The sequence below is a fragment of the Zootoca vivipara genome, chromosome 9 (assembly GCF_965207765.1).
Source record: "Zootoca vivipara chromosome 9, rZooViv2.hap1.1, whole genome shotgun sequence".
Classification (NCBI taxonomy): domain Eukaryota; kingdom Metazoa; phylum Chordata; class Lepidosauria; order Squamata; family Lacertidae; genus Zootoca; species Zootoca vivipara.
The window spans coordinates 28267857-28289531 of NC_142592.1; the positions used below are offsets into that span (position 1 = coordinate 28267857).

The 21675-nt window shown below is 41.8% G+C and overlaps 1 protein-coding gene across 4 annotated transcripts in view; it reads right to left on the reverse strand.

Annotated features, from left to right (window-relative positions):
- Nucleotides 1-10017: 10017 nt before the first annotated feature.
- PTPRB (protein tyrosine phosphatase receptor type B) overlaps nucleotides 10018-21675 on the reverse strand; it is a 74723-nt gene continuing 63065 nt past the window's right edge. For 2 of the 4 annotated variants that reach the window (XR_004693330.3, XR_004693331.3), the window contains 7 exons: nucleotides 20273-20407; nucleotides 19452-19574; nucleotides 18158-18321; nucleotides 17670-17805; nucleotides 12698-12818; nucleotides 10789-10921; nucleotides 10018-10324 (listed from right to left, as the gene is read on the reverse strand). Coding sequence is in view for 2 of the 4 variants with exons in the window: in XM_035127168.3 (XP_034983059.3) it covers nucleotides 10302-10324; nucleotides 12698-12818; nucleotides 17670-17805; nucleotides 18158-18321; nucleotides 19452-19574; nucleotides 20273-20407 (702 nt within the window). In the remaining 2 variants the exon portion in view is untranslated. The remainder of the gene's footprint in view (nucleotides 10325-10788; nucleotides 10922-12697; nucleotides 12819-17669; nucleotides 17806-18157; nucleotides 18322-19451; nucleotides 19575-20272; nucleotides 20408-21675) is intronic. The other 2 variants (XM_035127168.3, XM_088676589.1) reach the window with 1 other exon arrangement.

Genomic DNA, 21675 nt, shown 5'->3' on the forward strand with positions numbered 1-21675 from the left:
CGGCCAATAATGCAAGATGAGCGCTGCAACCCCAGAGTCGGTCCCTTTACCTTTTAAATAATAATATACCAAGTAACCAGACAGCCTTTATTCAAAAATAGCCTCACTGTGTTCAATGGGCTTTAGTTTACTCCCTGGTAAATGTGCATGGGATTTGTAGAGCTGAAAATCTATGCAAACTTGCTTGGGAGTGAAATAGACTCCCAGGTTAAACATGTTTAGGAGGGGGCTATAAATGTAGAGTATTCTTTTTGCTTGCTAAAAACACAAAGGCAAACATGCTTAGAAGAAAGAAGTTAATGATCAGTTGCGACAGGGTTATTTATCTGTGACACACGAGTACACGGAAATATAAAGGAAGGGCGTTTGATTAATTTTAAGTTCCCTGGAAATGCTTTTCTCCCCAGTCAAACTTTCTGATGACCTTTTCTCTGAACAGCTTGACAAGAAAATCCATAATACAAAAAAGTAGTCAGGTAGAATGCAAAGAGCCTGCTTTAAATAAGCAATTGTTTTATTTATGAACTGTTGATAAAAACGTGTGGCACATGCTCAGAGAGTTTGGATTTGTTGATTCCAGTATAAAAATACACTTAAGATACATAATTTAAATCAACAAAAACTGTATTACCTTTGGTTGGTAAATGGTTTGTTAGGAACACAGATGGATACAATAATGCAGCGTATAAAATGTATTATATTCCCTCAGATACTTTTAAAGTTTTCAATGGTCAGAACAGAATTTATGGTCTACATATTTCAGAATAATTCCTGGACTGCTGTAAACAACTTCCCTCTATCAAATATGTGTTTAGCTGCTTGGCTTTTACCGGTAGCAACACTATTTTATTTATTTACTTTGCTTTCAAATAACCCATGGAAAATTAATCACTTCTACATGCAATTGGATCTGATTTATTTTAATTTTATTTTTTTACAATATTTGTTAAATATAATGAGCTTGTCAAAATCACTATTCTACCCTCCAAGGACTTTAAAAATAATCCAATGTGTTCTTTTGTTGGTGTGTTCAACAGGCAGCAGCTGCAAAGTTATGGTCTTCTGCTTCTGTAGATGGTCTTTGAACATCTGTTGACGGTGAGGTGACCTATAACAAATATTATTGTACTTTTATGGGATTACTCTAGAGTACATGGTTATTTTATACAATTGTGTTGCCAGACCCTCCGTATGTTCCTATTTTCTAGGGACAGTCCTGGATTTACAGAAGCCATCCCCATTTCTGATTTGATCCCAGAATGTCCCACTTTTCCTTAGGACATCCCTATTTTCATTGGAGAAATGTTGGAGAGCATGGAATGCAACCCCTGAGCCAAGGAGATAAGTAAAAAGGTAAAGGACCCCTGGATGGTAAGTCCAGTCAAAGGGAACTATGGGGTCGTGGCGCTCATCTTACTTTCAGGCCAAGGGAGCTAGCATTTGTCCACAGACAGCATTCTGGGTCATGTGGCCAGCAGGACTAAACCACTTCTGGCACAACGGAACACTGTGATGGAAGCCAGAGTGCATGGAAACACCGTTTACCTTCCCAGCACAGCGGTATCTATTTATCTACTTGCACTGGTGTGCTTTCTAACTGCTAGGTTGGCAGAAGCTGGGACGAAGCAACAGGAGCTCACTCCGTCGCGGGGATTTGAACTGCTGACCTTCTGATCTGCAAGCCCAAGAGGCTGAGTGGTTTACACCACAGCACCACCTGCGTCTCCAACTATAGACAGCCCTACATAGGGAAGTATTTTAAAATGTTTGATGTTTTATTATGTTTTTATATATGTTGGAAGCTGCCCAGAGTGGCTGGGGCAACCCAGTCAGATGAGCAGGGTATTGTTGTTGTTGTTGTTGTTGTTAACATTATTATTTATAATAGAATAGGTCAGGACATCCCTGTTTTCATTAGAAAAGTATTGTGATCTACAGCCTAATCTGATATTCTCTCTGTTCCTCCCCCTGCCCCCATCCCTGAGTTGTTGAGGGGCACATTCTCTTGGAAGTAATAAATCTATCAGGCCAAAAACTAATCTATGTTGATAGTGGGCTGGACCAATGGGCCAAAGTCCAAAGAGGGCAGGGCCACCCCCCTTTATTCCTTCTTCTACCACATTTCTCCCTTTCTGACACCTCTCTTTTTCTTCCCACTCAGGAGGCTGTCAGAGGAGGAACAAATCCCTTTGGCCAGAGGCCTGGTTTATGCAGATGGCTTTTGAAATTATGCCAGAGGCTACAGCAAACTAGGCCAAGTTTCTATGTAAATGAAACCTTTCAGCATAGTCATGGCACCTGTTATGTTCTAAGCTTGGATCCTAGAACAATAGGCAAGTAGGATCCCAGAATGCAACAACTGATTGGCCTGCAGGAAAAGACCAATCAGGCTCCAGGAGGGAAGCAGAATCAGCCAATCAGACGTGAGTCATTGTGTAAATAATGTACAGCAGTACCTCGACATCCAAACAACTTGACTTCTGAAGGTTTCGACTTCCGAAGTCGACAAACCCAGAAGTCTTTTCACCGTGCGCACAAGCGGTGTGCGCGGTCGGCGCATGCACAGAAGCGCAAAATCGCACTTTGTGCATGCGCAAAACAGGCGCTTCAACAACCGAAGACTTCGACCTTCGAAGAGCGCCGCGGAACGGATCACCTTCGTAAGTCGAGGTACCACTGTATATAAAAGCCTAAGGTTTGGGGGGCATTTTATTCACTGTTTTACAAGCTGCAATAAAGAGCATGAAGTCACTACAGGACTTTGAGTATATTTCAGCACCCCTACTTTGCAACACTATTCCCATTGAAATCAGACAGGCACCTGCATTTTTGAAATTTCATCTCTCACTGAAAAAAATTCTGATTTGCCAAGAGCTTTTAGAGGATTGATTTACTGAGTGCTTGGGCATTTGGTCTGTATTTTTTAAAAATGATTTTATGATATTTTGAACTCTGGCATGGGGGTTATTATTTTGTTTTGTGTTTTGTGTTTATATTTTAAACCACCCTGTGACCCTCAGATGAAAGGCGGTATAGAAATTTAATAAATGATGATGATGATGATTTTAGTGGCAGTGCCACAATATTTTTTTTAATGAGCTGCTTAATGCTTTTAAAAATAAAATGAAATGAAAGTGCTGCAGGTTCCCCATTCCTGGATTAAAATGTGATACTGTATTAGATTATTATTTGGCAGAAAGCTCAAACCATTTAAGCACACACATACCTATTTTTCAGGCATCCTGGAAAACATGGAATGACAGACCCTGAGTAATAGCATCTGCAATCAAGCCATCTACCTCTGACACCAACCCTTTGCAGGAGTGTTGTGGAGCAAGTGAGTTCCCTCCATAGTATCTATTATTTTTTAATGATAGCAAAACAAATGAGTACAACAAGCTTACCAGACTCATTCACCAGCTGCGTAGTGCAAATTGCCAGGTGTTTGATTAGCCTCCTGTTTTTGCAATCTGCTTTTGGCCTGCGAGTTTGACATTTTGCTTTTATGCCTGTTGCATGTTCCTTAATGATTTAAATGGAACACAATTTTATCCTTTGCAAACTTTTAGTCAGATGCAGGAATAGTAGTGCTTTATACACACTCTCTCACACACACCCTCTCATGCACAGAGAGTACAATCTAGCCAACATTAAAGATTTTAAAGTCCCAGTGATGTTGAAGAGTTAATAATAATATGCTGAGTTTTTCTCTGCTGAAATGAAGAAAAATTGGAAGTGGATCTGGATCATAGGATCAACTGAGGTTGTGGAGTCCTCGTTCTCCTGAAATCCATAGAGTTCTGGTTTTATAAACAGAAATGTTGTAGGACTAAGTTCTCAGCATGAAAAATTCATTGCCTTGGCAAAGGAAACAATGGTCTCTGCTGCAATGCTTTATTATTATTATTTTAAGAAAATAGTATTAACTTTAGACTATCCTCTCATGTTATTTTAACAATGTATTTCATAAAAAGGGAATTTTGTATTGGCTTAAGCTCCCTGCATCATGCATGCCTAATCTGCTGTTTTAGGATGCAATTGTATACCAACTTGCCTGTGAATAAGCACCATTTAATTCAATGGGATTTCCTTGCATTGAATTATTACTTTAATCACATGTCATTTTTTTAATTAGATAAATATATCCTTTCTTCCCTCCAAAGAGTTTAAGGTTATTTCCATTTTTATCCACACAAGTACCCTGTGAAGTTGGTTAGGGTGAGAGATAGTGACTGGCCCAAGATCACCAAGTGAGTGGAGATTTGAACCCATGTCTCCCCAATCCTAGTCCAATACTCAAACTCAATACTGGCATAACATGTGCAGCTTTAACACAGCTCATCAGAAGTGTTGGATTGCTAAGCAGGGACTGCAAAATTAGTTTCATGTTGCTTAGTTTGTCTTTGTTTTAGACTGTACCTACATTTAAAATGTATTAACACGATCCAAAGTTCTAAAGGGTTCTGCTTTGCACACAGAACTCTAGTGATGCACACGGTGTAGTCTTGCTCATTTTGATGTCATGGAATGATCTGTGACAGCAATGAGGATGCTTGCAGCAATTATTGTTATTTTATTAGTTAATTAGTTTTATTGGGGTTTTTTTGTGCTACAAAGCAAACAGATAAAAAGGGGAACGGTACATCTGTTGTCTCCACTTTGAATCCAGTCTTTTTCACAGTTTGTTTACATTTGGTGAGAGACATTTTTGTCATATACATCTTGCAGTTGGGGAGGGGGGAGAGAAATGGGGATATTGTTTTTTCGTTCTGTTGACTATTCTTAGTGTGTGTGGGGGGGGGACTGTGTCAGCATCACATGGGTGGGTTCTTTGAGTATTTATTTATTATTGATATTATGAGAGGTTAGGGGTTCCTGAGCTTGCTTGGTTGTGTTTAGTTGATTGGGGTGTGGTTTATTTGTGTGAGGGAGGTGGGCTAGGTTGTTGGGTCAGGTGAGCCATATTGATTTGAATGTTGTTGAAGGGGCAATAGGTCATTGTCCTGTTGTGTTGTGTATGTAATAAAGGGGAACCACGCTGGGGTGAAGGCATCCTCTGTAGCTTGTCTCTGTGCTAGTTTGAGTTTGTTGGTTAGCTTTTCCAGTTGGGTGGTTTCCCATATGTTTTGGGACCAGTGGTCTATGTTGCTGGCAGCAATTATCACTTCACAGAATAGAATGGGGAGGATGGTTCCTGAGATCATGGAGCAGGTTTTCATCTGTGTTTTAAAAAATTTGAATCAAGAGGGTGGACCGAACCTTTCTAAACTGCGTTGTTGTTGTTGTTGTTGTTGTTGTTGTTGTTGTTTGTTTCTTAGAATTCCCAAGCAATGTTGGGTATGAGGCAGCTAGTAATTAAATAGATCAACTCTGTACTTCAGCAGAATTCAAGAACTAAATGATACAGTAAAAAAAAAAAAGGGGGGGGGAGTTCATATGAGGCCCAATATGTACATGGAGAGCAGCATTCCAGTTTAGTTTTGCTATAAATGGTGTCCAAAGGCATAACAAAGAGACAAATCATTTCCAAAATATATAGCAGATAGTGGTAACAATCTTATGCAAAAGCATTGTAATCTGTCAATACTTTTACTCATCTGGTCTCTGGGAACATACCAGACGTTGATTCTGCAGAGAATTTGGTAACAATGGGGAGCAATAGATTCATGAACCAATCACAAGTGTGGCTTCCTGAAGTGGTTGAAATGGCTGTTGGCAGCTACAGAATGATATGGTCTTGTTTGTACACACAGGGTGTACAAAGGAGAAAAATGAAAACAAAGAGCAGTGGAAATGAGAAAAGGAGTGTCATTTATATTCTTTGGAGAATGATGTACAATCCAAAATGTTTGCTCTCACATCATATATTACTGAATAGGATTCATTTCCTCAGCAGAAAGATGACACTTTAATAGATCTCGGAGATAATTTATATAGTGCAGTTGATGTTTCCTCAGAGTTGCTCAACACATTGTAATTGTATTACTGGTAATGAATCTCATTTTTGCCGCGGTGCTGAGGAAACAGGATTGCTGATGAATGCTGAATCAATTGCCCTCAAAAGAGACACAAGGTTTTGATTATTTAAATTCACTCCCCCCCTCCCACTGCATTGTTTTGGTAGGTAAACAGGGAAGTAAGAAGCAATGTGAATTTATAATCTCTCTGAACACAGTACTTTCCATTTCACTCCCACTGGGGAAGCCCAGCCAGATGGGCTGGGTATAAACAGAGCCTAGGGCAGGCATCCCCAAACTGCGGCCCTCCATATGTTTTGGCCTACAATTCCCATAATCCCTAGCTAACAGGACCAGTGGTCAGGGATTATGGGAATTGTAGGCCAAAATATTAGGGCCAAAGTTTGGGGATGCCTGGCCTAGGGCTTGCCGATCAGAAGGTCGGCAGTTCGAATTCCTGCGATGGGGTGAGTGCCCGTTGCTCAGTCCCTGCTCCTGCCCACCTAGCAGTTCGAAAGCACGTCAAGTGCAAGTAGATAAATAGGTACCGCTTCGGTGGGAAGGTAAACGGTGTTTCCGTGTGCTGTTCTGGTTCACCAGAAGCGGCTTAGTCATGCTGGCCACATGACTCGGAAGCTGTACGCCGGCTCCCTCAGCCAGTAAAGCGAGATGAGCACCACAACCCCAGAGTCGTCCGTGACTGGACCTAATGGTCAGGGGTCCCTTTACCTTTACCATAGCTATTGAAAAGGAGTCACAGAATGTGCTGATTTGCCAGCACAGGAGCATAATGGCCATAGAAGGTGAAGGGAGGGCCACACTGGAAGGGAAGCCTCCAGTGGAATTAGATTCTATGGGATGGGGGTGGGGTGGGGAGATTTCTTCCTCAGCTGTTCCCTGCCATGCGTTTTGTAGCAGAAAAACACCTGGTTTGTAAAGTGCTAAAAATGAAGAAGCATCTGCTCCATCTGTCGCCTTGGTGACAAGAGGGTTGCACACTGGCTCCCAGTTTTTCTCCTAGCATAGACAAATGATTCTAAATTTAACTTTGATTTTCTGCTTATCTGCGCCTATGTCCAACCAGTTTAAACAGATACCTGCTGTTAACAATGGAGAGCCAAACAGCCAGAAGCCTGCTGAAGTCTTCCTATGAGTAGGGAGGCAATGGACAGAGGGGTGGCAGGTAGTGGCGGAGCAAGCCGATCGGGCACCTGGGGTGGAGTGTGTGCCCTGCACCCAGGGGTGGGGCCAGCCACCCACGGGGGCACCATGGGGCCTCCAAGGAGTCTGCCTGCCTCTTCCCACTCAGCCGCCCTGCAGCTGAGAGGCAGGCAATGGGCAGACTGTTTGGGGCAGCGCTGAGCCTGCAGGCGCTCAAGCCAACGTGTCACTCCCAGGAGAGACGTGTGGTTTGGGCGTGCTGCAGGCCCCACGGTGAGTGCTGCCCACCATTTTGTCACCCCCCCCAGTGGGGATACACGGTGTGGACTGCACCCACCGCACCCCCTTGCTACTCCCCTGGTGGCAGGTCCCCTCCAATATAAATTCTGTGCTTCTGTTCAACAACCCCATGTTCTGGGCAAATTCACTGAGGGCTAAAACGGGTTTTAATCAAGTTACTACTCCTACTGAATTCTAGATGGATTACCAATAACCACATTGCTGTTTGAAAATATTAAAAAGTGTGCAGGGGTCTTCTGGCTGACCTTAACACTCTGCTTGATGAGTTTTTCCACATGTGATTGATCAGAACAGAAAAAAGAATCACAAGCTTATAACAGCAGTTACTAATGAAAGCTATGAGGCAACCACTTCACTGGGCAGCTAGCCAATGTGTGCTTTCAGTTGCCGTAATCTTAGGACCAGTTTAGGGGGGTCACATGAATCAGTCTTTACCCTCAAATAAAATGTTTGTATGATGTGTGCAAGGGGAATTGTTTCCTATATAAAACATTCACATCCCATTAAGGTTACATGGGGGAGGGGCATGTCACTTTTGTTAAGCAATTTTGGCATGGCAAATGGTCAGGGAGTTGTAGTTCAGAAACGTCTGAAAGGTCACAGGTTCCCCATCATTGAGTTGGAGGATGTAGGTCAGGGATGGGGAGCATTTGTTGTTGGACTGCACTTCCCATCAGTCCCAGGAAGCACGGCCAATGGTCAGTGATGATGGGAGTTGTAGTCCGACCAAACTAGACAGGCCACAGTGTTCCTATCCCTGCTTTTGTATGGACAGTGACCCCGTGAAAGCCTGGCAGGCTACCTCTCTTCTTGCCATCTGTGATTTAGTTGAGTCATTTTGTTGTCTGGGGCTGCAATCCTATACACAACTTACCTGGGAGTGCCATTGCCCTTAGTGGGTCTTACATTTGAGTAGGCAATGTGTAGTTTTGTGCCATAAACAAATTTCTCTGCTAATTTGCTGCTACTTGTATTTGTTTTCTGTATCCAGTTGCTTTAGCATTTGATTTTACTGGCATTGCCTTTTGACTGTAAATGCTTTCTTTCTTTTGTACATCACCTCGGGCACCTTGTCGGAAAGGAGGCATACAAACGAGGTAATTAGATGAAGTACAGCAGGGGTTCTTTGTGTGGTGTGTCCGGAAACACCACAACATTGGCTATAAATATTAATGACCTCCCTCCCTCTCTTTTTGGAAAGAAAGCAATTTGCAATGAACAGCAAGGTTTGAAGTGTTTTAAGAATGTGGCAAAATCTTGGCTATAATTCATTCTCCCTGCATATAGAGCCTTTGTCCTCCACATGTAGAGAGGATTGATGATAGTCTTTATGTCTTTTTTGGGCTGAAGACTATTTTCTATCAGATGGTCTCTCATCAAGCTCAGGATCTGTCATCAAAACCTTTTAAATCTGCTGCACAAATATTCTAGCCTTTGCATCTAAAATACATTTGTGCTGTGTAAGTGCTTATTCACTGCATGCATTTTTCAGATCAGGCTGCATATTCATTTTATAGTGAAAATATGAAGTTAAGTGTCAACAGTGGAAACAGTTCAATCTCAACTTATTGTCCCATTTAGCAACAATGTTCTATTTAATAGAACTCTTTAATGCCCAGCATCTGTTCCTATTGACCTAACATATTGCAGCATCTTCATAAAAGTGAGCCAATTAAAGCATCTGGCTGTTCTTAAAGTTGAGCAACTTTGTTCATTCCAGAGTGTCTCAATGGAAATTAATCTGATGCTGAAAAATAGGCAGTAGGCCTTGGGCGGAGAGTCATAGAGTTGGAAGGGAACCTGAGTGTTATCTAGTCCAGTTCCCTGTATCTCAAAAAGAAACCTCCAAGGAAGGTTAGTACCCTTGGGTGCACTTCATCAGGCCCCAGAGATGTGAATTCATTTAAAGTAGATAGATGTTCCATTACCACATCTTGGGCTGTAGCTCCCTCCGTGCATTGTTCATTCTGTTCTCCCCAGGTTGGGCAGTGCTTTTCTTTTGAGTGAAGAAAGAGGTAAAGTAGGTGTTCCGCTTTCTGTCACCAAATAGTTATTTATCTGTCTTCTCCATACTGTGTTAAGAGCTCATATTTGTCTTGCTTTCCCCCCTTACTCTGTGCATTAGTACAGAAACAACTGAAACCACGAGTATTCTCTCCAGCTGCTTCCTCCTTGTAGTTTCCCAACCTTTAGCAGGTTTTCTGGAGCACCACCTCAGTTTCCTGTGCATCAATGAAGCTATTATCCTCAGTACCAGGTGTTCCCCTGTCACCTATAATATGACAGTGCCTTTATTGTCTCTCCCCCCCCACAGGATTGCAGTCTTAAATATTACTTAAAACCCTGATGTCTTCAGAAGTCTAAAGAACATGACGTGCACAGATGAATGGAAACTGATATCACAGTTCACAAGGTATGAAATCTGCATGCTTTTGCAGCTCTTGAATGATCAATATTTTTTAACCCTTAACAATATAGATGCAAGGAGGAGCTAGTCTAGGTTTGCTGGTTGCCCACCCATGCCTGTAAGTGTTTTTGCAGTGTAGTGTTACACTTTTTTGTCTCATGCTTAAAAACCTGCTACTTATTCAGCAAAAGATAGTTTATAGGGAAGAATTCATTAAAATAACTTTAGCATGGAAAAATAGTATTATCTGAAGCTTAATATAAACATTATAGATAAAATACATATTTACATAATAGCAAAGTACATTTATATACAACAATATCTATTATATTTAAATTATATACTTTAAAAATGTCACCAGACTAATAAATTATACACAGTATCAAACATGTCTGGCACTTCTGTAGTGCATAAAGTATTTTTTTTAAAAAAAACACAACAGATACAACTGCAACGAGCAGGAATCTGTTGGAGCTTTAGTGCCTTGAATAAACAGCATCTGAAACAAAAAGAAAACGGAAGTTAGGAAGGGCACACAGAATGGTTTTGTTTTCGTATTTCCAGCACCAGCCTGTAAACATGTCCTTATGAAAGTACTAGAATGATATAGATAGCTGGAGACCAGAATTGTGTCTCTATGCAAAATAAGAAAACGGCAACTGTGCCTTAGAACAACAAGACAGAACAGTCATATATTTTTTTTTTCTTGACAGGACTCCTGCCTTTTTAACGCTAATAGAACATTGCCCTATAAATCTTTTAAATAAAAACAAATAACAAAACCAAGCTATATAAAAAGCAGAAATTGAGGAAAGAAAACTCCTTTTGGCATACAAGTACTGTGATGAGGTTAAACCTTTCCTGGATTTCTGCTTATCATGCAGCTCTTAAAGGACATATGCTCTGCAATGGGGTGGGGGTGGGGAGGTAGCCATATTAGTATCATCTATACTACAGACTTACAGTGCAGTTCTAAACTTGTCTACTCAGATGCAAGTGTTGCATAGTTTTGTAGCACTTCCTCCCATCTGGAGTTACAGCTTTGAACTGGTTAAGCCATCGTTCCTTACCCCAGGGAACTCTGGGAACTTTAGTTCTGTGAAAGGGGAAAAGGTTCTTAAAAATAATATCTTTTTCAGGGCAGCCATCTTGGTACTCCCCAGATGTTATAGACTTCAATGGTCGGGGAAGATAGGAGTTAGAGTCTAACAACAAGTCTGTTTGGTGGCTTTCACCAGTGCTGTAAATAATCTATGCTCTGGAGAGTTGGCATACACATGTGTTGAAAACAATTCTAGCAGGGAATTAGCAGAAATCTTTATAATTCATATACAGTAGTAGGATCAGTTTTTTGCCGGGGGGGGGGGGAGCTATGGCAGTTAAATTGGCATAAAACACCCACACATTTGTACCTATGAAACAGCAATAAGATTCAAACTGCAAACCCTTGCAAAGGAACATCCATTAATCTTCTAAATAAATCTAAATCAGGTATAGTTATCATGCCTCTGGAGCAGCCACCCCCAAACTGCGGCCCTCCAGATGTTTTGGCCTACAACTCCCATAATCCCTAGCTAGCAGGACCAGTGGTCGGGGAAGATGGGAATTGTAGTCCAAAACATCTGGAGGGCCGTAGTTTGGGGATGGAGTTTTGGACTAAACCTTCCTTCAGCCCCAGCCACCATGGCCCAGGGATGAAGAGAGTTGTGGTCTACAACATCTGGCTATTCTTGAACAAAATAGAGGCTTAAAAAATTGTCAGTATGGGTAAAAAATTAAATAAAGTTTACTGGGCAGTTAGCTGCAGAATAGTCAGATATTCTGGGAATCTGCCACCACAGAACTGATTACTATACAGGACTCCACTATCAAAAATTGATAAGAAGGCTTTAGTAAATCCTCTTGCTATGACTTCCTACACTGGAGCAAGATGTCAAGCAAAGAAAGTGATGGAAGGACAAGGCAGGCTATTCTTATCAAGATCATTTGTTTAGTACAGTAAATATGTCTGGTATTTTATTAGCACAATATATTCTCCCTTCTCCAGAAAGCCTAAAACCTCAAAAGGCAGCAAAATGCTATTCTATGGCATAAAATATAGCATATGAACATATCACACACGAAGGGAAACACATTAAGCCTGTAATGGAGCCTTCAAGTACAGCCCATGAAAAGTTGAAAGAACTAGATCAGGTATCCCCAAACTGCAGCCCTCCAGATGTTTTGGCCTACAACTCCCATGATCCCTAGCTAACAGGACCAGTGGTTGGGGAAGATGGGAATTGTAGTCCAAAACATCTGGAGTGCCAAAGTTTGGGGATGCCTGAACTAGATGGTGTTTAGAGATGCCTTGAATGGCGGGGATTTCTTTCAAATAATAGAAAGGTCAAGTTGGAGGACAGTAATAAACTACTATATTCATGAGATTTCATTCAAAGTTCTGGGATGTAAATTCTCAACTTTTTCAATGGGAGTAGACTGGTTTAAATGAAAACATTTAATCCTGTGTTGTGGTGGACTGCGCAATAACAGCACACATATAAGAAATATCAGGGAGTTGTAGGTTCAAAGGAACTGCATGAACAACTGAAGAAAAACAAAATGAGGGTTAATGCTCAGAACCATCTTGCTTCTGAAGGCTGCTTTCCTTCTTAGCTCATGATACCTTCTTGCATGTAAGAAGCAGATTATATTATTCACCATCTATTGCCAGCTCTTTTAACAAAAGTCCCAGGTTGTGTGCTGACATTCAAAATTGCAATCTTTATATTTACTGAAAGAGATGGCTTGCTTTTGCTATAGGTACCAGTTATAACTTTATTATGTGTAACAACATTATAACGTATTTTTAATCTTAAAAAAACATCCTTACCTCTGTGATACTCTGGATTCACATTTTCATATATTGGAAACAATGGGTTTTCCTGTTCACTGCGTAGTTTTCTTGCTCTTAAGACATCTCTCACACATTGATGTAAATACGCATACTGACACTACAATGAAGGAAGAGAATGTGTCAAGATGAGGAAAAAATGTTTTTTCAGGTCTTCCTTTCCTAGTGATAGGAGAACATATTTGTTCAGGTCATTTTGGACTTTCTGAACCAATATATGAACCAGAAAACACCTTTCCTGGGGAAAAACCCCCACACTACTGTATTGTATGAATTTTGCATTTCCATTCTCTAACCAAACCATATTAAAGAGAGAGCATGCATTGGGTGCAAATTGCTTGCAAAAAAATCATATAATAGATAAATCTGTGTGTATTAGACATGCACACAATATTGTCTTATGAATTTTCATGCAGCTTCTTTGAAAATTGCAAATGTGCACTGAAACTAGATAAGCTGAATTTAAGATCTGAAAAATGAGAAACGGAGAGAAATCAAAATTGACAGATCCCTCTCATCTCTTGACACCAATCAACACCTGAATCATTAAGGTGTGTGTGTGTGGGGGGGGGGGAGAGTCTGCTTCCTAATAAGGCAGCTTAGTGTGCTTCCTAATAAGCTAGGCTTAGAGAGCCTTTTGCAGCTGGCTTATTAGGATGGGAATTCCTCTTATCCAAGTGTTCTCTTTCCCCCATAATTTAAGGTGTTAAAGGGACAGAATTCCTAATAATTGAATGGACTGGAGGCATTGGGGTTGGATGACATACCACCAGACTGGAATGGAATGTTAGCTTCCCACCATGCACACCACATTAGATGGTTCAGAATGGTTGTTCCTGCCCTGGGCTTGACTTCTGCAACGGTACTAGATTATAGAGCATGAAGGGGGAGGGGGGATTTTCCCACTGTTTATTTCAACATCCACCTGTAGGTTTTTGCTAGCCCCCCAACATGCTATGAAATATTGGCCTCTTGATCCAGAAATGTACAAGTGAGGAGGGCCTAATTGGTGCATTGCATGACTGCACAGTACATTTTAGTCTATAGCCATGCTAGGTAGATCTGAAAGGTCCATTTCCTTGAAGTAGCAAGTCACCAAATCTCAACCTTGGCAGTAAGACTGTGGAGGCCTTTTTTGCCGCCTCCCTATTCTGCTTGGATCATAGTAAAGTTCAAACACATCTAATGTTGAATTTTGAATGTAATGAAACAACTGAAAACCATCCAATCATCTTCTCACTTTTATACCAGATAACAGGAATATTATTGTAAATCCCATCTAAAAATAAATTAGTTCACTCTTCTAACTAGGAAGGAATAATATCCCTGTTAGTTAATTCAATTAAGAATAATGCATGTATATTTGATTTTCATCATCTTAATGGTAGTAATATTTTTCCAGAGTGATGCCAGCCTTGTGACTAAGGCATCTTTTTTTTCTTTTTTTTGCAATGCAATCATTTTTAGTGCCTACATGGAAAAACTCCCCCACAATTATAACATAGGCTTCTCAGCTTTGCCTATTAAAAACCTTAAGCCTGAACTTTTTAGAGCATCTCATTTATTAGGAAGCACTTGGATTTTTCATTATGATCCAAGAAACAGTGCTAAGCACAGTCTAAGTCTCTGTATTGTAAGAGACACACAGGAATTTGTAGATGGCTGTAACCTGACAAATTAAACAGACCCCGATTCTGATACCGCTGGAATAGTCCCTCTCTCATTGTGCCTGGTTGGAGGGGAGGGATACATTCCCAACATCCAAACAGGAAGAATTTAAACTAATGAAGGCTTGCAGGATCCCAGACTACAACACTGAACTTTAACAATCCACTCTCCCAGTTCTGCTACTCTTCATGTTTAATTGTCCCCCCACTCCATATTTCTAGCATAATAGGACTTTCCCATCCCATTTGTCCTTCTGTTTGTTCCCTCCCCTGTTCTCTACCAGTGAGATGTACTGTAATTCTTTATTGTGGCTGATAAGTGCAAACTCTTTAATTGCTATTTGCTGAGGTTTAACTTCACTGTTTACTATTAGATTCTGATGGATTGCTAAGAGCTGTTCGGCAGTGGAATTTGCTACCAAGGAGTGTGGTGGAGTCTCCTTCTTTGGAGGTCTTTAAGCAGAGGCTTGACAGCCATATGTCAAGAATGCTTTGATGGTGTTTCCTGCTTGGCAGGGGGTTGGACTGGATGGCCCTTGTGGTCTCTTCCAACTCTATGATTCTATGATTCTAAATGTTGCTTTGCTTGATATGTTGCTTATTTTAAAGTTATTGTGACTTTTTATATTGGATCAGATTGTAACTATTAGGCTGGATCTAGACACATCAAAGAAGCGTTTCAGTTAAATGCGCTGTAAACTTTGTATGCGAAACCGGCTTAGCAAAAATGAAACTCCACAGTACCCAACTGGTGTCAGTCTTAGAATGCATAAACAATGCATATAAAGCAATTTTTATTTGCCAATTTAGCTGAGTCCTTAATGTTTGTTTAGGTTTTTATGTACTGTATGTTGGAAGCTGCCCAGAGTTGCTGGGGCAACCCAGCCAGATGGGTAGGGTATAATTATATTATTATTTTACTGGTGCAAGGCACATATTTTCCTGGACTTCACAGCATAATGCTGTGATGGTTCCAAATAGGGGCTTAATATTGCAAAGATGTCCTTCAGATATTGCAAATGGGAAGCTGGCATCAGGGTGGTGTTTTGTTTTTTTAACTTGCCTTATTTTACACTGAAACTCCAGATTAAATGAGGAAAAAATATTAGCTGGTATGTTGATGCCAGCAATGGCATCTAGACTAGACAAACAATCAAATATGCATGCACAAGTAGCACCTATCCCTATCTGGAAGCACCCTGATTGCAAGGATAGCAAGTGTCCTCACCAACAACAGTAGCACCAACCTCTGGGAACTGTCTGGCACTGCAGTAAAGCCACTAGTATCATAGCTCACTTTGGGTTATCCTGTCACTGCAATACCTCTTAAGAGAGCACAGAAATGTACACACTGCTTTTTTCTTTCTTTTCTAGTATCTCTGGTTAAATAGCATTATGTGACTCACCCCCCCTCTCTCTCTCTGTGTGTTTTAAATTAAAGAATTGTGCTTTCATCTTGTTTTATTGCCCACTTGTGAACAACATGTTGGGAAGAGACGGATCTCTTCTTCCCAATACCATAATAATGAATGATGGCAGGACCTGCTTGGTAAATAAATAGAACACACTAAAAGTCATCTCTCCCTCTGACCTTGAAGCTTCCAAGTAATAAGCTCACAGATAAGTATCTACATCTTCAGTTGTATATCCTCCTTTATCCCTGGCTGTTTGTCTGATGGTTTTCTAAGCACTCATACACAGAGCTCCTAAGTATGTCTCGTCTTTTGAACCATTGTCTACCCCACTAAGCCTAATGCTCTGAAACACTGACCCTATTTCACCCGTGGAGGGGGGGGGAAAATCCTAGTTATTTGTCTGAAGCATTTCCAGAGTGCCTGTAAATTACTGTCTATATAAATGGATAGCGAAATAGGCACTTCCCCAGAGCTGGTGAAAATTGCTTTCACTTCCCTCATTGTAAAGGACTACATTTCTTGTGAGGCTGCTGTTAGGGAGCAAGTACACCCCCCTCCTATTCTGAAAAGTTAAGTAATTAAGCTGCAGCAGCTACTGATTGTTTTGTAGTACCAGCATTCATCTGTGCAATACTGAAGGTGTACAAAAAGGAGCGAAGAAAGGAGAAGGGGGGGGGGAAGCTCCTGTTGAAGTGCAGCTAGCTAGCATCATGGGAGATAAAAGGTACTTAAGGGACTGCTGTACAAGCAAAGCTTTGTTATAGGACGGGTGGCTGGATAGCCATAGAAATCCAGACATTACATGAGAGCTCAGCACTTTTAGGAAATGATGCATGAGGTCCAAGAAGACAAAGAGGGATGAGCTAAGGCCTAGATGATACATTGGCTCAGTAATCTGTGCCCTTAAGTGCAAGGGGATTGAGTGGGGGGACGGACGACTGAATCATGACCCTAGTGTGGGAAGCAATAGGCTTTACCCAATTGCTAATTGGGATTGTCAACCCCCCCAAAAAACACCCCCTGCATCAATATGCATGGGGGGCAGGGAACGTTCCATTTCCTTCAGTGGTGTTCTAATAATGCAATCTGAGATCACAGCAGGGAACAGAGACTCTGGCCCTAGAGGAAAGTTACCTGTGCCTAGCTTACCTTTGCTAGCTGACTTCCTCCCATAACTGACAAGCAGTTGCTGGCTGACAAGCAATTTATTTATTAACTTTGTATACCACCTTTCATTTGTACACAGCATAAAAATGCAAGATTAAAACACACAAAAATGAGAACAGCTTATCTATGCTAGCTGACCACCTACCATAGCTGATTAGCAGTTTCTAGCTGACCAGCAATTTGAGAGGCGAGGGAGAAGATATAGACTTGAGGAAAGAAGGGCGCAAGGAGGAAAAGGAGCTGGGAAACCTCACACATGGTCTAGAGCCGTGGTTCACAAAGTGGGGCAATTCGAGAATGAGTTAACAACAGTTAATGGCCTCTTAGGCTTCCTCCATGTGAATAGGAGTTCACTTTTGAATGATAAGAATTATATGTCACAGGGTGGGGGGGCATCAGGATTTTAGTGATGCTTAGGTGGGGCATGGCCAAAAAAAGGTTGGGAACCACTGGCCTAGAGGCTTATTTCTGTTGAGAGCAAGGGGGAGGGTGGAAACAAGCAGAGTTTTGGGAGGGCTGGTGAGGGAAAGGGCTTGTGGGAAGGTCAAGTTGCAATGGCTGCTGCTGCAGCACCAGAACCTCACCCAAACCAGAAGAGTGTGTTGGAATTTCATACATTGGTTTGAACCAAACAATTCAATTTTTAGCGAGGACTCTCCGGTTATTGTGGTATGATAATAGTGGCATCCTAATAATGCTTACCTCTGTTTGGACCATGTGGACCCTGTGAAGCCTCAGATCATGCACAGCCCCGTAAATATCCACGGAATCTTTTGAATCCAACTGCTGAAGAATTCGATCCAGTGCAATAAAGGTGCCTGTTCTTCCAACTCCAGCGCTGAAAAAGAATACAGAAACAGTATGTCTCCTGATTTGCTCCTCCTCTGGCTAGTACTAGACACAGGAGGCTCAAGCTGAGCTCTCATTTGTATCTCCATCTTTTCAATCCTTTGTGTTTTAACTGAGAGAAGCAGGGAAACTTCTCAGTGCCACCCACCGGCAAAATGGTTGGAAGAATGATCTCTTGTTAGGTACACTTTGCACATGGAGAAGACTTAAACTTCCAGTTGGCTACCAGAAGTCCTACCTGTTCAATGATACTGGAAAGCAAATGAAAGGCAAATACTTTTTGATGCACTCTCGCCCACCCCCCCAACCCAGTCTTCAAAGCACTGTTGTCCTGCTAATACCTGCAGTGTACTATGGTTGGTCCTGCACGGGGTGTTCGGTTGATATAATCTCGTACTGTTCTCACAAACTGGATGAGGGACTGGGTGGTTTCCGGTACACCATGGTCTGGCCACACCGTGTAATGGAACTGACGAATGAGTCTAGAGGAATCAAGCTGCTCTTCCTATAAGGCCAATTGACAGTGGAGGGGGAAATTAGTCATGGAAAGCAGACAATATACACCACTGATTATCTCTGCTGAGTATCAGAGGGCAGGTTCTCACACTGTACAGATAAGGGAGGTGTGGGGAACCTTTGGCCCTCCAGAGGTTGCTGAACTTCAACTCCCACCATCCCAAGCGATCATGCTCAATGGCCACAGATGAAGGCAGATGTAGTTCAGCAACATCTGGAGGGCCAAAGCTCACTCCCACACCTGAGATAAGGGATGACACTTGGCTTTTTATTTCAATTGTAAATAGCTCTCAGTCAGACCAGGAAACAAAAAACAGAGAAAGATCTGGCAGGTAGGTATAAGTTTATGACACAGCAGCAACCAGGCCATATTTGCCACACACTAGTCAGATCTAACAGTTCAAAGTGTTAGCTGGGACACAGGTGGCACTGTGGGTTAAACCACTGAGCCTAGGGCTTGCTGATCAGAAGGTCGGCGGTTTGAATCCCTGCGAAGGGGTGAGTTCCCGTTGCTTGGTCCCAGCTCCTGCCAACCTAGCAGTTCAAAAGCACGTCAAAGTGCAAAGTGCAAAGTGCAAGTAGAAGGTAAACAGCGGGAAGGTAAACGGCGTTTCCGTGTGCTGCTCTGGTTCACCAGAAGCGGCTTTGTCATGCTGGCCACATGACCTGGAAGCTGTACGCCGGCTCCCTCTGCCAATAATGCGAGATGAGCGCGCAACCCCAGAGTCGGTCATGACTGGACCTAATGGTCAGGGGTCCCTTTACCTTTACCTTTAGTCAGATCTAACAGTTCAAAGTGTTAGCTGGAAGTTGGGTGCTCGCTCCATGCTGTGACAGTAGAATGATATCTGCATGCCTTTTCAAAACACAAACATACTCTCTTGTTGTTGCATTGTAATGTGAGAAACAGCTTCCACAGAGCAGTTCTTACATGCTTACTCGGAAGTAACTTCCATTTTGTTTAGTGAGACTTACTCCCAGATAAATAAGTATAGGATTGGGGGACTCCTAGTCTTTAACTTCTGTCACAAGGAACCAGATGATTATGTAATAATCAGTCTCTGCCAGTATAACTTTATTTTTGAGGAAAGCTTGCTAAAATAGTTATACTATACTTACACTGCAAACCTTAAACTCTCTTATTGTCCATTCTGGGAGCACTGACTCAGATAGCATCTGGACTATTAAGTCTCCATAATATAAGGAGTCCTGATCAAAGGGCCAGTAATGGTCACATTTCACCTAAAGAAACAAAGAAGAGTCTGCTTTTACTATCAGAAGAATAAATTTACCTTTATGCGTATATTCCCTTTGGTAATCAATAAACAAAAATGACAAAACATAACATCAGTTGATGTGAATTCTTTATATTTAACTTTAAAAAGGCCCAGCAAATTATATACAATTATATACAATTACATGGATGGCACAAATTATGATATATTCTAGAAGCATAGTGCAGATTTGATCAGGATGCAAATTACAACTGTAGAATGCTAGGGTGCTTTCAGACAGAGGGTTTTTAGTGCTGCCCACTCATTATTCTCCCACAGTAAGCCACGTAACTAGCCATGCTTCAACAGGTACATCCTGCTATCTTCTGTCATGTCAATGTTCACTCATTTCTTATGGGGAAAAGGGTAGCAATTTCACATTAAAACGATAGCTGTCCTGTGCACCAATAGCATCGCTGATCCACACCCTGCCTTCCTTCTGAAAGACAATCACATCAGCACACTGATCTGCCACTGGAGGACTAATGGCTCCAAGCCAGAAGGCTACTTGGATGATCTTCTGTAGATCTTTTCATGCATGTGTCGTGAAGCTCTTTACACAATGTAGAATGCAACATGTCCTGACCCTGGCCGGGTTATCTCAAGTGCTAATGTGAGATATAGGTACATATATGTAATCAAGAAACAGGAAAGCTATTTACTCACCCGACCCTTCTCAACACATTGGGTTACCATGACAACATTGTGAACATTCTGTTCCCATGCCATTTTCCAGAAATCATCCTTTGTGCCGGGCAGAGGTCCTTGAGTTGCGATATATTCCCTGCGAAAATTATTGCCCTGCCAATTTAGAAACCTATGATTAGTTTAGATAGTGTCGTAGTATGCAGGGGCATCTCTCTTGGATAACTGGCTTTAAAGCACAGTGCTGAAGGTCGCTTTGAGGCTTAAGAGCAGTAAGGTGATTGGAGAAGAGAAAGAGAGAATGTGTCAGTGCATTGAATCACAGGGATCAAACGGCACTCTACTCCAAGCACCATGCCGCAAAACAATACCATCCATTCCTCACCAGCCAATCGTCTTTGCCCTCTCAAGATCAACTCACACAATGCAAAACAGAGAATGATGCAAGGAGAGAGCAGGCTTTTCTTTAAAAGATGCCTGAAGGACAAATAGCTCTGGGTAAAAAAAAGACTAACGGTTTTGAAATTAAAAAACAACAGCAACCACTCTGGCCCAGATTATGAGCAAAGCCTATCCACTGATTCTTCCCAAGGAAAATGTTACTGTTGTGTCAATTCAGTTTACCCAGCAACTTGCATCTTGTTGGGAGATATTTATTAGCTCCTCTTGTTCATGTTATCTGTATTGTACTAGGCCTGTCTTTACCAACCTGCTGCCCTCTGGCTGTTTCAGACATTTCCCATCAACCCCAGGCAGCATCAGCAATGGCAAGGGATGATGGGAATTTGAGTACAAAGCATCTGGGGAGCACTGGCATGACCAAAGCTGTTCAAATCCCTCATCAGTCCTCAACATTAGGTGAAATTTGGCCACCGGTCCCTTTCTTGCCTACCTCATAGGTTTATTGTGAGAATAAAATGGGAAAAGGAGAACCATTATGCCACCAGAAGGATGGGCATGATCAATAACAACATAAATAATATCCTAAACTGGGATGTCATGGCAACAAAGTCACCCAATTAATTCATCAAGGTCTTCTGGAGTGTTCACAAATATAATTACAATAGATGACAGAGTGAAAATCTTAACACTGAGTGTTCACAACAGTATAGCTCAGGCATCCCCAGACTGCGGCCCTCCAGATGTTTTGGCCTACAACTCCCATGATCCCTAGCTAACAGGACCAGTGGTCGGGGAAGATGGGAATTGTAGTCCAAAACATCTGGAGGGCCGAAGTTTGGGGATGCCTGGTATAGCTCATTGTCCTTCAGCCTTGGGTCTCTGAATCCCCCATGATTGGCTAAGCAGTTTGAGGATGATGGGAGATGCTGTCCAACAATACAGGGGAACCCATGGTTGAAGAACCCTGGTCTACCTTATAAGAGGAAAGCAAAACGTAAATGTGACTTAGGAAAACACTAATA